Raw genomic sequence first — 22476 nt, forward strand, 5'->3', positions numbered from 1 at the left:
TAAAAATAATGATATTTCTCCTATGTTTTAATAACTCAATAATCCAATGAAATAAAATGTGAGAAACAATATCTATAATTCATCATAAACCTTAAGCCCGTATATATCCTCACAATGCCTAACAAAAGGAACAATTTTTCCCGAGTCAGTTCCCCACTCGGCTTCACATCCATGAGATGGAGGAGTAAGAAAACATGGCTCCATCGACGTGGATCGAACACAAGGCGGATCAGGAATTGTGCGATCATTTGGCATATAAAGTAACCATGGCTTTAATCCTCCAAGACTATAAGCAACATATCCAAATGTAGACCTTGCGCTTGTAACAATGTTATCGGTTAAGCTCAAAAGATACATCTCGGCAAGCGCCTTTTGGTCGTGGACCTTCGAGTCTGTTTGCTGATATCTTTCTCCACTTGGCTGATAAACTTTCATAATCTCTCCTGTCAAATTCGATCGCTTCGAAAACATGTTCTTTAGTTTTTTAGAGTACTCAGGAGACAAAGATGTGACAAGAACAGCTTTACGTTTTGGGATGTTCGTTATATTGACTTTTGCTTCTTCTTGCGTAGGCAGTTCAGGTAAAAGTTTCTCTCTTTGTGTGCAAGATACGATCTGGTCCATGACGTTCTGGTAGTATCCACCTTGATCCCGAAAAACTCGTATTTGAATCCCGAGTCTTTCCTCTGCTTTGGATAAGTGATCATGGTAGTACCTAGTTACGATACTCCAAACTTGATTTGTCGGGTGAAAAAGATACCGAGCCAAATGGTGAAACACGGTTTCTTTCTGCGGAAACAGCTTAGTTAGTTCGGTTTGGAATGTAGGGTTAAACCACAAAGATGGAACAAAGTAAACATTGGCTCTAACAATCAACCAAGGGACTTTGTTGATCAAATCTTGATCCTTTTGGCAGAAAAACATCTTATCACTATCCCTTGAATCATGGAGGATATGTAGATATAGATGCGGCGGGATTGAAGTAGAGTTGATGGCACGTTTTTCCGACATAGTTCCATAACAACGAGAGTATTCCTTGTTGTAGCGATAAGTATATTTCATCAATGGAAAGTCAAGAGGAAGCAACCATGAAGTACCTGGAAATGGTTCGCATAAAAGATCACCAAGATCCTTGCGGTTGTCAATAAGAATGATTCTATCTGTCAAGAGAGCGTAAAGGAAGACAGAAGCAAGAGTAAGCATTCTGTTTCCAAGCCCGTAATCAGCTATCCAAACAACGTATCTGCATTCACCAACTGATTCGTTTGCGTAGTTTTTATTATCGTGACCAAGGTTCTTTGTTGCTTTCTTGTAAGCTTTTGTGCCAGGACCGCAACGTTTGTGAAGCTTCTCGTAACTTCTAAGCTTAGATACCAAATATTCAGAAGGCTTGTATGGGGAAGGCTTGCGGTACCAGTAAGTTTTATGGTACCTACTCATGCAAGAACCTTCATCGAAATCAGCGGTTAATAGCCCTCCTATCAGTTTGTCCCCTGTTGTTTCGAATTCATCTGAATATATTACAAGAAAATATGAAAACAGAATAAAGTTAAATGGAGGATTCTTTAAGTTAACAATGAATGAAAAAAGATGGATTAAAAATATTTACCGTTGATTGAAGGATCAAGAAGTTGATTATTGAAATTGTTTGAGAATGATAGTAACATTACAGACAGAATTAGTAAGCAACTAAAGACGAAGACTGTTATCAGAATTTTCGTCTTCAACCCCAAAGCCTTAATAACTTCGCCGGAGATCTGAAACTTGTGATACATGTTGACTTTAGTTTTTTGATTGGTTAATAATTATGAAGATGGTTTCAAAAAAAAGTTTTCAAGTCTAATATATAAGGCCCTGATTACAACTCGTATAAATCATTAGATAAAACTTTGAATATTCTAAAAATGTGTCATTGTTAGTTGTGATCATATCATCAACGAACTCCAAACGTGACTCTACTTTTTTTTTAGTGTATGGAAAAGTCTTTAGTTCCAAATTGTGATATTTTGTACTTAAGAATTGACGAAGAAGTTTCCTCTAGTGAATTATTAAGAAGCGTTTAAAAAAATGAATTGTCATGCACGTTGTGAAGACTTGATATTAATATACGAAAAAATGCAACAACTTTTTTAACTACGTATTATATTGAGAGTCATGCCCAATGAAAACATACAATCATGTGCGCAAGTGACTTTTAATCGTTACCATACTCAACGTCCCAAACTAGATTAACCAACGGTGAAAAGATTCTAAAAACAAATACAAGTCGGCCACGAAACATCCTCCAAAAGGCATATGTAAATGTAATGGTTTCAAAAGTCATACGACGTCGACTCTTAAGGCTCAAACTGAACTTTTAAGGTTCTAACAATAAAGTTATGGTCCGGATTTTCATTATATTATGTAATAGGTTCATGAACGTAGTTGCAAAGTCACAAACGCGCAATTGATATGAATCTCGATGTCACGCGCTTGACATAAAAGATCCATGCGTTAGTGAGGATAATTTAATCCCTAGAGTATACAAAATGATATGATTGAATTGGCTCAGTTTCAATCTAAGGTGTCTTTAGAAATCCTCAATCCTTGGTACTACTACTAGGTCTGGTCTGGACACTACGAAATATCTGAACATATTATAAATTCCATATCCACAAAATAAAGTAAAACCGAACCAAAAACTGAATAGGTACTCGAATAATTCAATATATAATTATATATACCCAGAAAATGTTAATTAATCTAATATAATCTAGTTATCCAAAATTATAATTCTATATCTAAAAATATTAATTGTTAACTAAAATAGCAAAAATAATTAAAATAAATGAAAAATCTTAGTTATATTTGTCAAAAATTAACCAATTATGTTTTTTTTTTCAAATTTAACCAAATTTTTGATATTTTTAGTACCCAAATCTAAATTCTAAAATATCCAAAAGGAATTTAGAGGCAAAACGGAATCATCTGCCTGAATTATCCAGCCCTACTCTATATATTCTGCCAAAGTTCAACTTGCATAAATAAAGATGAGTCTTGTGAGTTGTGACCATTAATTTAATGTTCAAATATCACAATTGTGATTGGACGACAATGATTCTGATCCATTCATATACATATATATATATATACATACATCAAAGTCGTATGTAGTTAGAAGAAACTTAGAATTGTATTCGTCGAGAAGTACAAAAGCGAAACGTATGAAAAAAGAAAAACTCTGCTAGTTGAACCATTTCAAAAAGGTATATAAGAGAAGTCCGAAATAGGCCAAATAAAAACAATAAGTCAGGCCCATTTAGGCCCAACTTAAATCTCCCACAGAATCGCTTTCTTCTCCGGCGAAGAAACTGAAAAGTTCATTTCTCTAAAACCCTAAAAAAAGCTCCAAGAGTCGTCAGAAACCACCAAGCTTTTTTTTAGCAATGGACGGTGCCACTTACCAAAGATTCCCAAAGGTCAAGATCCGTGAGCTTAAAGATGACTACGCCAAGTTCGAGCTCCGTGAAACCGACGTTTCAGTGGCCAACGCTCTCCGTCGCGTTATGATCTCCGAAGTACCCACCGTTGCAATCGATCTCGTCGAAATCGAGGTTAACTCCTCCGTTCTCAACGACGAGTTCATCGCTCATCGATTAGGTCTCATTCCTCTCACCAGCGAGCGTGCTATGAGCATGCGGTTCTCTCGTGATTGTGATGCTTGTGATGGAGATGGACAGTGCGAGTTTTGCTCTGTTGAGTTTAGGCTTAGTGCTAAGTGTGTTACTGACCAAACCCTGGATGTTACTAGCAGGGATCTCTACAGTGCTGATCCTACTGTTACTCCTGTTGATTTCACTGTCGATTCGGCTGTCTCTGATTCAAGCGAGCAAAAGTATGAACCTTTCATCATTGGTTCTTGTTTTGCTGATTATAAGATTCTCCATTTTTGCCTTATGAATCGATTGGAATCTGACAGTGCTATACAAAATTTGATATTGTTTAACCTTTGCGTGACTCTTCTTGCTCGTGGTTGTTTGTGTGGGTGTGTTCTGCTTACTACTCTTTGTTAATGAAGCTGTTTTTGTTTTGGTTTCAGGGGGATTATCATTGTGAAACTGCGCAGGGGACAAGAGTTGAGGCTTAGGGCGATAGCGAGGAAAGGAATCGGGAAAGATCATGCGAAATGGTCTCCTGCAGCTACTGTTACGTTTATGTATGAGCCTGACATTATTATCAATGAAGATATGATGGACACTTTGACAGAAGAGGAAAAGATCGACTTGATTGAGAGCAGCCCAACCAAAGTTTTTGGCATTGACCCGGTCACCAGACAGGTTAGTTTCGATGTTGTCAAAGAATGACTTCTTATCAAGTTTGTGGCTTTGAGACTTGCATATATTTTGTTGTATGAGTTTACTCTAGGTGTTTAGTCCGCTCAGGTCATTTCTTTTGTTATCTATCTGTTAGATAGCATTAATGAGCTCTTTAGTACCAAGTTAACTCATTGGTTATGATATTTTTAGGAGACTGACTTCAGTCATCCGAATGAATCTAAATAAGTGCTAAACTATTTGTAACATCTTGATACATCTTTTTATGTCTGTTTTTCACTGCAAATTATATAAATGTCAATTGATTGGGGATGGCATGAATGTCAGGGAAAGAGGATAGAGAAAGGAGAAATGTGTGTTTGAGATTTCATGTTGGTGTTTTAGTGTGTTCATCTTGAAATTTTTTTATATTTTTTATTCGTCCAGCTATTACTAGGACTCGCCACAGCTGAAGTTACTTCCTTTGACTTGCGTGAAAACATGCATATGGATAACTTGTTGAAATTTTGTCTGTCATTACCTTTGTGGTCTATTGTTTAAATTTTGTAGCTAACGTAGCCTATTTATGTCAGCTTTTTTCTATCATTGCGGTTGTATTTAATGTTCTTTGATTCTTAGGTTGTGGTGGTTGATCCTGAAGCTTACACTTACGATGAAGAAGTGATCAAGAAAGCTGAAGCCATGGGGAAACCGGGACTCATTGAGATCCATCCTAAAGATGATAGTTTTGTATTCACTGTTGAATCCACAGGTGCAGTGAAGGCATCACAGCTGGTACTAAATGCCATAGATATCCTAAAGCAGAAGCTTGATGCAGTGCGTCTCTCAGATGACACTGTTGAAGCAGATGATCAGTTTGGTGAACTTGGCGCCCATATGCGTGGAGGATGAACTCGTGGTTAATTCAAGCTCTTTGTTTTACCCGGTTGTTTCGGGGTTGAGTTTCTTCTAGACCAGACTAATATATTAACCGTAGCGGCACTGTCTTGTTAGATAACAACATTGTGTGAAGTGGCAGTCTTCTGTTTGTCTCGGATCTGTTCCTGAATCTTGTTAAGCTGGGTTATTGTTAGTCACTAGACTTGCTCGTAACGAAAAAAGAAATTGAATAGGGTTGAAACTATCAACGTTAAGAATTTAGGATTAAATTCAATAGAATGTGGAGAGCATTAGCAAATGGTATGGTATGGTAGTGTTCCAATTGGCTAAGAACTGGTTTATATTCTTAAGTATGTTTAATTTAGAAATTTTACACTCGTTCCGAAAAAAAGAAATATCGAAACAAAACCAACTAATTTTTAAGAATATACCATATTCAAGTTGTCTAATCGTTAATTTCATTATTTTAGAAAAATTTAATATTAGATATAATTCGTATGGTTTAAGTTTTAAACTTTTGTAACTTAAAATAAATTACATATATATTGTCTGAATTATTATATTCTTTTTGGTAGAAGAGAGGAAACAAATATCTCCCCCTATTTAATTAAAACAAACTGAAAATTACAATCCGTAGGAACTCTGTCACATTAGCATCCTCCAACAAAATTGAATGGACTATATCATGACATGAATCAAAATGATGAAAATCTAACTGCAAAGAGAACGCATAGTTTGCTAATGTGTCTGCTAAATGATGAGTCTCCCTATATACATGGGAAATTAGGACTAACTAATTAGTTATGGCACAAACATAGCAAGAAAGCTAGCGGATGAACATTACTAATTCATGTTATAGGTATGAGTTATAATCAAGCATTTAAAGTGACTTGTGTTAACATAGTAAAAAAAATTATTACTATTAACTTATGAAATTTTTAAAAAGTCTTCTAATATTAATATACATTGTTATTGACTTATTGGAAAATTTCAAGCACTGGGTTTGAAATGATTTTAGGGTGTTTAATATTTTCTTAGGTAAAACTTAAAACTACAAAGATTTAAATCTCATGGCTTTAAATGAAATTTACAACAAATCATCTAACTTCCTTAAAATCACTCAAAATCATCAAAATATGAAAAACCTTTTTAAGATAAAATCAAATCATCTAAGTATAGAGTTGAATACACCCACCTCAATGTTTAATATTTTCAATAATATTACATTTCGTGTACCTTATAAAGTCTTGGGTTCAATAACATTAAATATTTAGAAGATTTTTTAAAAATTATGATTAAAATAACATGATATATTATTTTAATGCAAATCATTTTTCAAATATTTAATTGATTAAATACATCCCATATTGTTTTTGTGTGTTTTTATTGGTATTTAAAATATCCAAATGCAACTACGTTATATAAGGTTTTGCAACTATCACATTAAAATCATCACTTGCAATGGTTTTTTTTATTTTCCATGTTTTGAAATCTTATCCAACAAACTATCCAAACCAAAATGAATCCAAACTAGTGCCAAGCTCGCAAGTTCGAAAACAAACCATTCCTACAAATTTGAAACCATCAACATCCTTTTGATACTTGAAACCTTGTCCTTCGTCCATGTGAAGATTTCTAGTCCCAAAACGATATTGACAACTTCAAATTTGTAGTTAAAGTGTTGTTGCAACATCTTTTACCTACATTTCTTGTGTGTGTGTGTTTATTTTGTTTTATCATTTATGTTGAGGAATAAATGAGTCTTTCAGACACCATACATCTCTATTTATAATTCAATCAGAGATGACTACATCATTTTCAATCAATACAATCTTTTTAGATTTTTTTTGTATCTATTTCAGTTTTGGACTCCATAAACTTAAAAGGGTGGAATCAATTCAGTGTAATACATTTTTATTAATATATCTATTATGTGTTTCTATATATTTATATATATGGAAAGTAATCTACGTTTCATTTGTTTGAATTTCTTTTGTAAACAATGAAAATATTTATTATCCATTCTAGCATGAAAATATAATCTTCTTATTATATAAATCTTAGTTTACAAAGTTAGTAACTCATATGATTTCAATATGAGTAAAATTTATAGATAACATATTGACATGTGTCCAAAAATTCATAGTAAACACTTGGTTTTATGTTAGTAATTAACATGATCGTAACACATGTCAAATATATTGATCAAAATTTGATATATGTCAATTATAACGATCATATTTTGACAAATATCAATATTCTAACTTGGCTTCAAAGTAAGTCATTAACATGAGCCTCACACATGTTAAGTTTACCGATCGGATTTTTACACTTGTCAAATAATTTTCTTACGAAAAAAGGAATACTAACTAAAATTGACATTTGGGTCAAATGCTTGTTTATAAGAAAGTTGGTGTTGTGAATTTTAATTTATTACAATCTGGTTTATATTATGAAATAGATAGTTGAATTGTATTGCAAAATAGAATGTATAAAGTTGAAATCCAGTTTAAAACAAAATTTATCATATTTATCTAAATACAATTATGTCGCTTAAAATTCAAATATCAATTTTTTTTTTGCATCTGTGTATTTATGCGGGCCCTTATCTAATAATATATAAAATTATATTATTGTTTTCAAAATTGCAGTAAACACATGAAAACATATTTTTAATTTTTTATTAGATTTTTGAACATTAGTTATGGTAGAAACATCAGAAACTCCTAATCAAAATGTGTAGATAATTAAACAGAATTTGATTTACACTTGCAATCTAAAAATAATCAGGATATGTAAGATTTAACATGGAGTAACTAGATTAGCCGAGAAGTAGTCCGATTAGACGGAGGATACTCATATAACTGATTTTTTAAAGAGATTATTCATTAATCATAGCGGATAGTGGGGGTCTAACGACTAGTCAAGAGTAATGGGAGCTAGAGAGAGATTTTTATAACAAAGATTACAACATACATAAGCCAGAAAAAATAAAAACATCTTCGGAAGCTAAATTTCAGTTAAGTGAAACATATGGAAACGAAGAAGAAATGGAGCAATATTAGAAAGAAAAATGGGAGATAGCTAAAGGATCAAAACACAAAAACTGATTTGTTGAAACGAAATCACAACACCAACATTCTTATAAACAAGCCTTTAACACAATCTTCAATTTTAATTAGTATTCCTTTTTGTTAATAAAAATATTTTAAATATTTTTGATACTTGTCAAAATCTTATCATTAGACTTCACATGTGTCAGATTCATGTTAATGACTAATTTTAAAACTAAATTATGACATGTATCAAAATCTGATTAATATGGTAGACACATATGTCAAATTCTAAATATATTTAACATATGTCGTGATGATGTTAATGACTAATATAAAACTAAATTTAACATGTATCAAAAAAATTCCAATAAATTTTACACATGTCACAATCATACGATTACTAACTTTGTAAAATAGATCTTATATATAATCAAATTTAGCATTTTTATTAACAAGGTTAGAACTATATATATATATAACACCATTTATATTTTTAATTATTAATTTAATAAAATAGTTCAAAAACTTGCTTTTGATTAACCTTTATTTAATCTTCGATTTTCTTGTTATGCGGGCTAGGCTTAACTCAAGCATCTGACTAGTGTTTAACCATTGTTTGAACAAGAGTTGTAACTGAGAACTTTATTATCAATCAACGAGATGACAAACAAAAATTAGAAATATTTTTCGATGGATACTCTAAGGCAGATAAAAGAGTTTTAAGTACTTTTGCAGGCATCAATTTGGGAACCTTTCCTACTGGCTACCAATTGGTTTGCCTATCAATCCAACCAGAATCTATTTTTCCACTTTGCAGCCTTTCCTTGAGAGAATCACCAACAAGATACATTCTTGGACTGAAAAATTCCTCTTCTTATGTGGTTTATGGTATGGTAAATTTTTAGAGTAGCGTCTTGGTGCTACCGAAACACTTTTATGCCTAGGTGGATTCGTTGTGCTCTACTTTCCTTTGGAAGAATAAAACAGGAGGAACAATAGCACATAAGGATATTTGTATACAAAAGGATGAAGGGGGACTTCGTATTCGTTTGTTGGAGGATTTTGAAAATGTTTTTAGGCTGAAGGAAACATGAACTTTCTTTTTTAATTCAGGTTCTCTATGGGTTGCCTGGCTAAAAGAGAATATCTTCTTGAGGAAAAGTTACTGGTTTAAAAGGCCAAACGTTTTTCAAAGACGATAAACAATATGTTGCAGCTAAAATCAACTATGATTGAGTTTCTCAGCTACCACATATATTAATTCTTCCTCACAATCTTTCGTATCAAGCAAAAACCACCACTATCCTCAAGCTCTTCTTTCAAACAGTGGTCTTTTATCTTTGGAGAGAGCTGAATTCGAGGGTCTTCTCTGCTGATCTTTCCACCACCGCAGCTCTTCATTTCCGTCATTGATCCCGTGATGAGGAATCAACTCATGTTTTTCTCGGGTCCTAACTTGCAAAAATTTTCTCTTCTTTAAACTAATTTTAGTCGTACATCTTTTTCTTTTATAAATCTGTTTATAATCTCACAGGTCTTATGATTATTATCAAATGTTAGTCTTTATATTTTGTAACTTACAATTTTCTCTTTGAATGAAATCTTCATATTACAAACCAAAAAACAATAAACAAAGTTACAAAAGTCATTTTATGAAATCTTCACATTACAAACCAAAAAACGAAAAACAAAGTTACAAAAGTCATTTTATGAGATCTTCACATTATTATTTTTTTTGAATTTAATGTTAAATTATATTCAAAAGAAAATAAACGTTTTACAAAGCTGTTGATAAAACCATTTCAAAAGAATAAACATATAGAATCATAAGATTAAAGCTAGTAAAATCTTGTTGCAAACCAGGCTTGGATGTTTATGTCATCTCCAGTTCTAAGATTGCTTAGCCGATTGCGTACTGTTTTGTCAATGAGCTTGAGTAGCCTCGCCTCCGTAACAGGTTGTTCACCATGGCGCCGGGCATTTCTCTCTAACCATAGTGAGTGAAGAGTGGTCTGAAAAGCATAGCCGACGAGAAGTTGTGTGGTCTTGTCAAGCTCTTTGCTTCCGAGTAGAGCCATAATCTCTTTCCAGTCTGTGGTATACTTATGTAGCAAGAGCTTCTTTGCCAGAGCCTCCTAAATGCGTTGTGAAAAGGTACACTAAAAAAAAAGATGTGCAGTTGTTTCCATTGAGTTGCTGCAGAGCACACAGTTGGTATTAGCCCCTGAATTCCATCTCTGCAATTTGTCTCCTGTGGTGAGCCTGTTTTTTACCACAAGCCAATTGAGAAAAGCAAACTTCGGTGTAGCATAAGGTGACCAGATCACTTTGTAGCCCTCGAAAGTTGGATGGGGAGACCGTATGAAAGACCAAGTGTCTTTAGTTACAAACTCTGCGCGGTAGCAATCATTCCTCCCCTTCCAGAGAGCCTTGTCATGAACAACCTCATTTCTAGATAGCTTGTGCTTGAGGATCTCTGCCTCAACTTGGTTTAGCAGAGCTTGTCTATGTCTTCTCTGTCGAGTCATAGTCATGACGTCTGCCATTGTGCTCGAAGAAGAAATTCCGAGAGCAATAATTCCTCTGTCCCCCAGTCGCTCATGAATACATCCCAAAACACTCCAATTATCAAACCAAAAAGATGTGGACTCCCCATTATGGACTTCCATTCGAAAGAACGGCTTCGCTATGGTCCTGTATTTGAAAAGTTTCCTCCAAATCCAAGAACAGAGATCTTCACATTACAAACCAAAAAAATGATAAACAAAGTTACATAAATCATTTTAACATGGAAAAAAAAGCTTAAAAATACCTGAACAATAATAAAATGAAGTATTTTTATTTTAATAAAATAATATAAAGTATTAAGTTTCGAAATAAAAAAATAGATGGGTATTTTTAAGCTTTTTTTTTTTCTTTTTTAACGTGCGTTAGCCCAACCAAAAATCTTCACAAACTGGAAAGAAACCTAGTGGGCCATGTATGGCCCATAACTATATAGCTAACGAAGATCTCAGACCATAAAATGCACTCTCGCAGTATCACTGTCATTAGTGTCACCGACACCTATATCTTCCTCACTCAGTAAGTCAGTATTCTCAAGCTTACTAGATACTAGTCACGTGTAGCACGTGGTAAAGAGACCAAGAGTGCAGCTTAGACTAACCTTTTAAGACTTGAGACCTGTTCTCCGATCCACAAGTAATATTCTTGAAGAAGGTTCTTCGGTTCTTATCCGCACGCGCTTCCATGCACTCAATAATTTAGATCATAACTTATATTGTTACCTTTAGTTGCGCGTCTCCGTAGCACTCTTAAAGCTTGTAAAAAAATCACATTTTTTGGTGTCACCTAGTTCATAAACTTTAAAACAATTTCATCACTTATTTCAATATTTGTACAAAGTGTTGTCGTCCATCGATCACACCGAGATAAGAACTCGTCATGCACAATGTATAAGGTATTGGGGTCCTTAACTTAATTTTGTAATTATTGTTGGTGGGTTATCTAATACTAGTAATGATTTGGATTGTGTCCCAATAATAAAGGTTTATGGATCCACCATCTCAACTAGTGGCATTCAAATTTTTTCATATAACCGGAAAAAAACATGAATGGAACTCAACCCATCTCTTATTTATAGATCGAAAACATGATTAGTTGTCACTTACAATAACTGTGTATGGGACGAAACAAATAAATATGTTTTTTAGTGTTTCTACAACGAAATCGAAAGTGGTAAAATGTAGTATGTGATAGAGCTGGAAAAGGAGAAGCCACAATGCGAGATAAGTCCCGCTTTCCCAGGGACTTTTGTCACCACCGACACATTTTTAGACCATTTTAAAGTATATACTTCCAATCTACAGTAAACAGTTTGACCCCAAAAAAAAATTTGATTGCAATAAACCTTACACATGAAATTAGTGACCGAGATTTGAAGGTTTGGTTCATAATCGGTTTATAGAAGTGAACCGATTAACAACTTTGTGAAATATGCCTGATTATAGAACGGTTCATCGAAACAACCTATTAACCGTTTTTTTTCTTTTCTAAACCAATATACACCTAAGTCTACAAATTATACCAAAATTTCTAAAAAATTGTTATCTAAATCGAACTGAAGAAAAAAAAAATTGTTATCTAAATCGAACCAAACAATCTGAACTAAACCAAACCGAATCGATCTATTTAGTCCAGAATCGCAAGCCTAGTTAAATATGATCAAACTTTCTTCAAAAAAGTGAAAAAAATAATTCAAGATAACATTTAATGGGTAATTTATTATGGGAGTAATATTTTTAAAAATTTATAGATTCAGGCATATAAATACGGTCCAAAATTAATTACTACACTCGAAGTGGTCTTTTTCCCAATTTAATACGAAGTAAAGTTTCGTCACAAGTTTGTGATGCATTTCATCAGTAGAGTGACATTGGTGCATTTTTTTTTTTTCGAATTTTGGTTACATCTTAATTCAAGTGTAACCGTTCTACGAAATTCAAAAAACAAATGAAAAGTCAAAAGACTAAACAAAACCAAAAATAAAATAACAAAAGACTTCAAAAGCTAAATTTAATTACAAAAGAGCCACCAAAAGTAAAAAAAAAAAAGAAAACAAACCCACTTTGACACTTTCTTTCACTCATCATCAACACCAACCTCATCGCCACCACTCACCGCCGTAACACGCTCCGAAAATTTCGTCGAGTTCCAACAAAACCCATTACCAAAACCCTCCCTTTCCTCCTCCTCCGCCGCCGCCACAACAAAATGCCCTAAATCTCCGACGACTTCACTCAGATTCTCTTCACATAGAAACTCATCACTGTAAACTCTCTCAATCTTTCTCCCAAATTCATGCACAAACACATCAGTCTTCTTCGTCTTCTTCATCTCCTTCTTCCCAAAATCTTTACTTTTTGCTAACACCGCCGTAGTAAAGATCGGAGCCATCCTTCCCGGAGAATCAGAAGCATACCCACGAGGCCCATCAATCAAAATCACATCCCAATCAATCTCATAAACAAAATTAGGCAAATTGTTGATACCCAATTTACAATCCGAGAACAAAAGATTCTGAACGGGTCTACACTCGGGTCGGGTTTTATAATAACCAAGAAGCTTCCCAGCTTGAGATACTTTAGTTGAGTAGACAACATCGTAAGCTTCAACTCCAGGGTTACTCTGTTCGAACTTAGAAACAGAGTAAGGACTCTCATCAACGAAGACAGTACGACCTTGGAAATTTATAGATCTCCAGAGAAGAGACTCGTGGGTAAGACCAAAGACTAAGAGGTTACAAGAAGGGCCATGAGAGTGAATGATGTTGGAGATGGTGGAGAGTTCAAGGAAGGACATTGATGTATTTGGTGGTGATGAGGAAGTGTAGTGGAGGAGTGCGGCGGTTACTGGTGGTGGGACGGAGGAGAAAGGAGATGAGGAGAGAGAGTGAGAGGTTGTGGTGGAGTGGATTGAGGAGGAGAAGAGAGAGAAAGAGAAGAGGAGAGTGAAGAAAGAGAGGAAGAAGATGAATAAGAGACGGTGGTGATTCGCGGCGGCGACGGCGGAGGCTGACTTTGAAGTTAGTGGAGAGTGGTGGTGGAAGAGAATTAGATTAGTGTTTGTGTTGTTGCTCTTCATTTTTTTTTTCGATAAAACAAAAAATAGAAATAATGAAACTCGAAATGTGTGTTTTGTCTCTTTAATTAGGCTTGTAATAAACCGTGACAGTTTTTAGAGATGGAAATGTGTTGCTTTTGTTTCTCTTGGGTTTATTCCGGTTATGAATCAAGAACGAGGTGGGTTTGAAAACATTGAAACCGATGTTGTTGTCAGCTTACACAGCAATTGCCAAAGGTTCCACTTCATTCTTTTGGTTTACTAGGATAGTATTCCCCCTACACCACATATTATTTTTTGTATTTTTTCTGTTATATACTCTTCTATCTCTAAAAGATTGATGTTTATAAACTTTTACATATTTTAGAAAAAGAACGATTACTAAGTTTAAATATATTTTTTCTTTGACTAAAGAGATATTATTTAATTTTAAACTAATAACAATTCAAAATTTTAAATATTTTCAATGATTATTTCTTGAAATTTACAAAACATCAATTTTTGTGGGACAAAAAAATATCTCAAAACATCAATCTTTATGAAACAGAGGGAGTATATTTTTATGTTTATTTTTTTGTTTGTTTATAATTTTATGTCTGTTAGCTCATATAATCTATAGACTATCATTATAAATCCAAAATTTTTCCAAATCGACCAACATGTATAGGCAGATATTTCAGAAGCCGCTCCTCATAATGCTAAGGAGTACACTTACACTTGCTAGTGCCCCTATAAGACAATACTCATAATACAGTCTTTAGTGAAAAATTAAAACACTATCCATCATTCTACGAATTCAAATAATAAACTCAACATACTTAACCACTTCCAATAAAGAGAGTTCAGATGTATAGTCTCATATAATAAAACTTTGAAGATTTCATCACAAGATCCAAAATAAGTTCTGCAAATCTCTAATCCAGATAATTTAAACGCATCATAGAAAGTTTTACAACATAGACAATTATCGAGCATATACTCAACAACTATTGAAGAGTAAATAAAGAAAAAGATTATTGCATATCCGCAAATATCACCCTCACCTTAGCCTTAACTTGTTAGAGACTTCCAGCTTGGTTTTCCATAAATAAAAACATATATTCATGCATCACAATACTCCTGTTGAGCTTCAGCTCAATCCAACCTCGTCTGCCAAAACAAACAATGCAACTTGTCACAATTTATTTTACTCTGCCAAATCAGTCTCTGAAACATACAAATAAATGAAGAACTAACAAAATAGTACCTTAAATCACTCCACCAAATTTATTGGAATAGGAATCCCACTGTTCATTATCTATTCAGTAGTACCTTAAATCTCTCCACCAAATTTCGTCCCAATCGGAATACTCTCGGGACTCCAAATGTGTTCATGAAGTTTCTGCAGTAGAACTGTTTTTGTTTTCTGGATTCCTGCAATTACTTTATCAGGAAAAAACTTACATAACTTCTTGAATATGATTCCGATTGAATCTCCGTCAGCGGCTGTATATTCTTGACAGCAAGACCTTTCCAAAAACACTTTATTTGTGATCTAAGTCCTTCTGGCTCGACGAGAATCAGTCTCGTAAAACACAAATCAGATCTGCCTCCTTTTGCTTATTTCTCTTCCTTATTCTTTCTTTTGCTTCCCTCCTCCACTACTGATACCAATAAGAAAATGGAAGCAAAAATTCGATTAGTTAACACGAATTAAATATTTTAAAAATTGTAAGACAACAAAAATCAAGTCATAGATAGAGGTCACACTTCTAAAACTTATGCTTCTCTTGACAAACCAAACCAAATTAAGTCTAATGTAAAACAAGTCACTCTCTAAATACAAAAATTTACTATGTCTAGATTTTTTTTAATCATTCACCGGTATTTGGTTTATTTATCTTCATCATCATCTTTATTCTCTCTGGTGTTGGGCCACCTCAACTCATTGCTTTTAATCCAACGTTTTTGTTGACTATATCTATCCTCTTTTCTCAAGAAATAAAATGACACAAAAACTTGTTCATGACTGTTCTTTATTCAGTAACTCTCATGGCTTCTTCTCGAGTTTTTCTTGAGCCAATGTGGATTTTACCCAGCAGGCGCCTGGAACCATGGACACTTAGGGAAATTTCAAAGAAGAAAACATACATTCTTATGTTATTTATTGTGGAAGTTAGTAGGCCAAGTTGAGGAACCCATACCTTTGAACTTTTTTTTCAGTTTTTACTGAGGATTAATCCCATACTCGTAGAGTTCACACTTCCACTACTAAAATCAGATCGAATAAAAAACAGAATTTTCTCACTTCCAATTTACAAGACCTACGAATTGAGATACAAACCCCTACTCTTGCAAAAACCCAATTTGAAACGAAACACAAAAACAACATAACCAAGGAGGAAGAAGAATAAATCTGAATAATAAAAAATAAAACTTTGATAAAAACCATACACTAGTAAATATTAATTATATAGCTACATTTTTTGCTACAGAAAAAAAATAATAACAAATATTAACTACAAATAGTTACAAATTAGTGACGAAATTTTAGTTAATAGATATTGTAGCTAATTGGTTACTATGTGTAGCAATATAATGACAAATAGTAACAAACATAAATTATAGCAAATTTGTTACAAATTTGGAGACACAAAATGTTGTAACATTGTTGCACACAACAAAAAAGGTAACAAATTGTAGTAAAAAGATTATTCAAATAATGTATATTTTTCAAAAATAAAATATGAACAATTTACTACAAAGTAGTTGTAACTACAGTGACAACTTGCCTCAAAAAAAACATCGCAAAAATATTTACAAATTAATTGGATCAATTGTTTTTTTTCTTTCTTCATTTTTGCCAATAAAACCAAAAAAAAATTAAGTCTACAGCAAAAAAAAAACACCTTATCCAGTTATCCGTTCTTTCACGACAACAAACAGAACATTAGAAAGAAAAAAAGTTTTCCCCAAATTGAAATCTAGGTTTTTCCGACTCTACTGTGAAGCTCGTCGCCGGCCTTCTTTCGCTTCAATTTCGATGTCATATCTTGGCGAAGAAGTGGATAATATGTATCGGTTAAGTGTCTTTCTAACTCAATTTTTATTTGCTTCATTCTCTTATTATCTCTCTACCCAGATCCGAGTTTGCGAGATCTCAAGCTATCCTAACATTAAAATCTTCCAGTTTTGCTGTTAAATTTTTCAACTACTTAAGCTTCAGGTTCGTATTTATATATATATTTTTTCTTATTCTACTCTGCGATTTGTTCCTTTTGTGTTTAGATGAACGATTGACTCTCGAGTCTGATTGAGCCTCTCTGTGATGGATATAGTTCGGATTCGATTTCAAAGTAGAATTTTGATTGCTTGTAAACCAGTAAGTTCATGATCAGGGCATTAACTACTTGCTGAAACTTTTAAACTCACTCGATTTTATTTTGCAGCAGATGAGTCAAGCTTTTGATTGTTCAATACTTATGTTTATTATATGCTTTTCTAGAAAGGTAGATATATTGAATATGGTATCTATGATATTGGATGAACCATATGATATGTCTATTTCTCTCATGACATCTATTTAAATTCTTAAGCTTGTAATTTGTTTTCTTGTTTTAGTGCACAGCGCTTGCATGATTTGGGCGATGAGTCTAAGTCGCTTCCTCTGTGGAGATAAGGTTGGTGAACCCTTGTTTAAAACAGCCATTGGAAGAGAATTTTTGTATTCAGATGATTTTACTTATGTTCGTCTGAGTTACTTTTGTTTGACATTTTGCAGGTTATTACTTATTAGACTAAGTGGGGCTTTGTTATTACTTATTATACTAAGTTATTGCAAAAGAATAACTTCAGAGACAACTTATTACTTTTTATTTACAATATTGTTTGGTTTTGTAGACAACTTCAGAGAATAAGGGCTTGACTATTCTGATCTTCAAAGAGCTTTTTTTTATTTTAAGAACAGTTGTTGACTAACCAACCTTGAAGAATCACGCCTCAAGGTGAACACTAGGTTTTACTTTTTAGCTTCCAAACTGAAGATAACCAAATGTGGTCACATGATTCTGATTCTGAACCTTATTAGCTTATATGGTCACATGATTCTAAACCTTATTAAAACAAATGTTCCCTCTCCATGGCCAGCCATAATATTTACTTTGCAGGAACAAAGAGCAGAGTTGAAACCAATTTTCCTTTACATGGCCATGGTTGCTCTCCTAAACCATGGTTCCTTCGCTTGGATGACAGTAACTGCAACATCGAGAAGACCAATTCAGACACAACTTTGTAATTAGGGTATTGCTCTTTTACTTTGCTATCATTGGTTTGGAATATGAATACCTTATGCTTCCAGCCTATGCTGCGTTTTAGACTTCTTGGGTCTGTATTTTATGATTACCTTTCTTGTCTCTACCATGATACTTCTGATTTTTTTTTTTTAGGTGAAATAGGTAAAGACTTTCTTTCGGAATGACACCAAATTCTGGAAATAAGTAAACAACTCTTTCCATTCTTAAACTTTTAAAATGATTCTTCTGATGGTTTATACTCTTCGGCTGCAGTTAATTATATAGGACTTCAACATTCTTCGAATACAACATAACTTATACATTGCATTTGTGTCGCTAGCTTTTCAAGTATATTTGGCATTTCTGATTTGTTTTCCTAAGTCGTATCATATCAATGCCCTCAGGTCCCAATGAAGAGTGAAGTCACCAGCAGATGTGGAAAGTGGAGAAGGATGAACTTGTTGTCTCAGCTTTCTTTCATCCCGCTTTTCTGTGTTACAAGACTTGGCTTCTAAGTACTTATATATCTTCTATTTGTAAGTGGTTTTTAACTCTGTTTGAGAGTTCAAAACTCTTTCTTTTTTGAATGTATGATATTACACTAAGGTTTAACATCAATAGTAATTGTGTACTTTCATTTTTCTCTTTGATTTTTAACATATTTTCACATAAATTGCTAGATATTTTCACATAATTTATTTTTGGATGAATTTATATAAAAATTTTCAATACACTCTACAAATAATTTTGTAGCTAATAGAATGATTATTGTTACAACCACCCTTGAAGATTTTTGTGAGTATGTAGGCACAACAATTTTTGTCACGTTTCGTAACCATTTGCTACTAATATGTTTGACGGTAATTGTCTCAAACCGGCGAAGATATCTGTATCAATTAGTAGCAAATGGTGACAAGTTTGGCTGTATCTAGTCTATAGCAAATAGCGACGAATTGCGATGAAGGGTTCAGTTTGTGACGAGTAAATAATTACTAATTGTTTTTGTAACAAATCTGTAACAATTTATATTTGGCTACAGAAAACAAGTTATTCCTACACATTTTTTTGTGACTATACAACACAATTTTACTAGTGATAAGAGCAAATTATTGGAAGAAAGTAAAGTAGAGTTAAACAATTAACCTTGAAGAACTTGAGAGATGAAATGGAAGATCTGTTCATGAATCTAGAAGTCATTGTAAGAGATAAAGAAACCCGAAAAAGTAAAACTGATATTTGTCTTCGTCTTCGTCAGCGACTTTACAGCAGATGGGAAAAAGAAGAAGCAGATATCGGGTTTTTTTGGGGTTTAGGATGTTTACACAAACAAAACCCTAAACTTAATTTTCTTCTTTTGTGGGTTGGATTAGAAAAATCGTGAAAAGTGTTTGATTATGCCTTGATTTTGTGTGTTTTGGTAATTTCCTAGGATTGATCTTGTATTCGGGTTTACGATTAGATGTTTTCAATTGAAGTCGGTAATTTCTCAATACTTTGTTGTTTCGTTACTTTGATTTTGGAGATGTGTAATCTTTGTAAGTGCTCTGAGATTGTTTAGTGTTTTGTGGCTACACCACTTCATGTGGCAGGAATCTTTTAGTTATAGGGTAAGTGAGAAGAGTGCCATAGATGAATTCAAGAAGCAGAAGAAGATGATAAATTTAGTGTGGAGACCTATCTCCACTCAATCCTCTTCAATTATTGTAGGCTAGCATCTTTTACTTAGGCTGTTTAATTGTATGGTTTTGTTCAGCTTTAAAAACATTCCATCTTACATTGCATTCTCATGATGAGACAGAAACTGGAAATGATGTCCGAGAAGAAGCTCAGTGTAACAAATCAAGTGATGTTTCTGAAGAATTTATTGAAGGAGGAAGGAGTGAGACAGCCTCGGTTGTATATGCTGGAAAGCATTCAGTTTCTCTTGAGGTTCTTTTTTTTTATCTGTACTTGAAGTTTCTTGTAACCTCTTGTTTCAATTACTTTAACTGGCTTTTTTGTGATTGGTTTTAGGTTGGGGCTTCTTTGATTAAGTTCATTAGAGGAAAAAGTAAGATTTCTAGTCCCGACGTATCAAGAGCAGCGTCGGACGTCAGCTTCGCTATATATTCAAACAAATGTGACATATTCATTTAGTATTTAGACCCATTAAATGTTACAAACCACAAAAATATTTAGATTTATTTTAACTACACGTCTACGAACTGTAGGCAATAGCAAAGTTATTTATTTTAACCAATACCAGCGAAAACAAAGAGCAAAGTGGAGATGATCTCAGCAAGGTACGTTCTTAGAAAAGCCAAGGTGAAGAAGTCACTAAAATAACCAAAGGCAACTCGAGCCACTGTTGTAGAGGAAAGAAGAAAATGATGTAAGTTTTTTTTGGTTAATAAAGGAGATGATAAGACTTGTTGCATGACCTTCTCTTTATATACGGGACTCTTCATATATTAATTTTAGATTATCAAAATTCATAAATAAGATTGAGCATTTAAAAAGTTTGTAGAATTAAAATTTAGTATTTTTATTTGTTCAAATTTTATTGTATATTTTATTCATTTTAAAATTTATAAGGTAACTGAATTAATATATAGTTACCATTATACAGATTTATATAAATTCTTAACTTAATTTTCTCTTATAAAAAATATATACTTTATGAATTATTTGTTTTGTATAGAGATTTTTGAAAAGAAATTGTTTTTCTCTTCGTTAAAATCATATTGATAATGTAATAACTGGAAAATAATCATATAAACAACCAAATAAGTTTACGACAGACAAAAATCTGTTATAACAAAAATGATTATGTTGTTCCAAAGAAAAGTCACAATCTTATACCAATTCAATGTGTGCCTAGAGCTCTCACTTGGTTTACTTTATTGACTTATTAATTTTACATGAAAAATTTACTCCTACTTCATCTTTGTATTCGTTTTTTTTTTGAACGAAACATTTTTGTATTCTTTATTAAAGAAATTTATGGTGATTAAGCATATTAAAGAAATTTATGGTGATTCAGCATATTATCTAGACATGACCAAATTATACCCAACAACTCTTTCAATTAACACATTTTTAGAAAACTTTTTCCATAGCTATAACTGAACTTGTGAGCAAGAAATCTCGCTCTAAAATTTGCATATGTTCTACACAGAAAAATAGAAGTTACTATGATTAACACAACACACTTCTTTATTTAGACTTTGACCAATCTTACGGTCCATTAACACTTGTCATTAACAAAACACTTCTTTGTCGACAACTCATCTTCTTCTTCATCATGAGTTTCTTTTTTGTTCTGCTTTGTTCTCCATCTTCTTCATCCCACATAAGCTTTCTCCTTGCATGTCTAAAATACAAATCTATACGAAAATAATAAAATGTAATTTTACAAAAATTTGAAGGCAGATTTTCGAAGCAAAGATCTAATTGGGATTTGCGAAACGAAACGAAAGATCTATTGTAAAAGATAGAGATAGCTGTCATGTTGGATTGATCTTCATCGTCGTGTCTCTTACATATTTTAGAACACACGGTGAAAAGAAGAATGATGCCCAAATATCAAAATATCGCTATTTGTTATTTTTGGAATATTTCATTTAGTTGGAATGTTGACAAGTTGGCAAATATTAAGGTGATATGTATTATTGTTATAATTTTATTGGATAAACATTTGAACTGTCAACACCTTGCCCTGTGACTTTTACCCGAACCGATTTTTCCGAACTGAACCGGACCGAGATTTAGACATATCAGTTTGGGTTTGGTTAGTGATCGGTTGCAATCGGAAACATTTCTGCAAGTAGTTCGGGTATGTTTTCGGTTGGGTTCTATTATGCGTAACCGAACGGGTAACCGATTCATCAAAAACATCATCGATCTGTCGCCTTTTTCATCATCCAACAGCCGAGGTCTTCATCATCTAATCGTCTTTATAATTGATTCGGTTCAAATCGGAAGCTTTTTCCATTACCCAAAAACCCGAAAAGCCGAACCAAAATTTTTTAACAGTTAGTTCGACAACATTTTTCATTACCCGAAGAACCAAGAAACCCGAACCATGTTGATCCGAAATACCCACAGTCGCAGACCTTCTGGCAGAAATACTCTCTCGTTCGTTTTTCTTTTGTTTAGTCCACTTAGGAGTAAAATCAGGTGAGCTGTATTAATGTTATAATTTGATTGGGTAGAAATTTTTAATGAGGTGTCAACACATGCTTTAAAGTTGAGGCTGAGGTATCATGCTTTGGAGAGAAACACTTCTTCTTTTATCTTTTATTGTATCAGATCTTCTTAGATCAGATCTTCAAATTTAATTATAAAATTAAATTT

At 33.3% G+C, this 22476-nt stretch overlaps 4 protein-coding genes and 1 long non-coding RNA gene across 7 annotated transcripts; 3 read left to right on the top strand and 2 right to left on the bottom strand.

Moving 5' to 3' along the window:
• Positions 1–1824, bottom strand: LOC104793497 (probable fucosyltransferase 4). The gene is made up of 2 exons (XM_010519857.1): positions 1610–1824; positions 1–1511 (listed from the first exon to the last, which is right to left on the bottom strand). Exons 1-2 carry the CDS (start codon positions 1773–1775, stop codon positions 73–75), a joined length of 1605 nt encoding a protein of 534 aa, XP_010518159.1. The 5' UTR covers positions 1776–1824; the 3' UTR covers positions 1–72.
• Positions 3341–5389, top strand: LOC104766718 (DNA-directed RNA polymerases II, IV and V subunit 3). Its single transcript, XM_010519866.2, has 3 exons — positions 3341–3874; positions 4079–4316; positions 4932–5389. Exons 1-3 carry the CDS (start codon positions 3426–3428, stop codon positions 5202–5204), a joined length of 960 nt encoding a protein of 319 aa, XP_010518168.1. The 5' UTR covers positions 3341–3425; the 3' UTR covers positions 5205–5389.
• On the bottom strand, positions 12640–14038 carry LOC104793514 (protein IRX15-LIKE-like). The gene has a single exon (XM_010519876.2). The coding sequence runs from the start codon at positions 13889–13891 to the stop codon at positions 12890–12892; it is 1002 nt and encodes a 333-aa protein (XP_010518178.1). The 5' UTR covers positions 13892–14038; the 3' UTR covers positions 12640–12889.
• Positions 16777–18754, top strand: LOC104793525. Of its 3 annotated transcripts, XR_002037426.1 has the most exons (7): positions 16777–16930; positions 17138–17358; positions 17471–17529; positions 17750–17853; positions 17996–18148; positions 18295–18345; positions 18546–18754. It is a non-coding gene; the product is annotated as an uncharacterized LOC104793525 (long non-coding RNA). The 3 variants fall into 3 exon arrangements; XR_002037425.1 differs by having other exon boundaries at positions 17138–17529; XR_769337.2 differs by having other exon boundaries at positions 17138–17529; positions 18016–18148.
• On the top strand, positions 19100–20277 carry LOC104709289. Its single transcript, XM_010425931.1, has 5 exons — positions 19100–19122; positions 19571–19619; positions 19731–19844; positions 19936–20070; positions 20155–20277. The coding sequence occupies exons 1-5, from the start codon at positions 19100–19102 to the stop codon at positions 20275–20277; spliced, it is 444 nt and encodes a 147-aa protein (XP_010424233.1).

The sequence above is a fragment of the Camelina sativa genome, chromosome 1, assembly GCF_000633955.1.
Source record: "Camelina sativa cultivar DH55 chromosome 1, Cs, whole genome shotgun sequence".
NCBI classification, from domain to species: domain Eukaryota; kingdom Viridiplantae; phylum Streptophyta; class Magnoliopsida; order Brassicales; family Brassicaceae; genus Camelina; species Camelina sativa.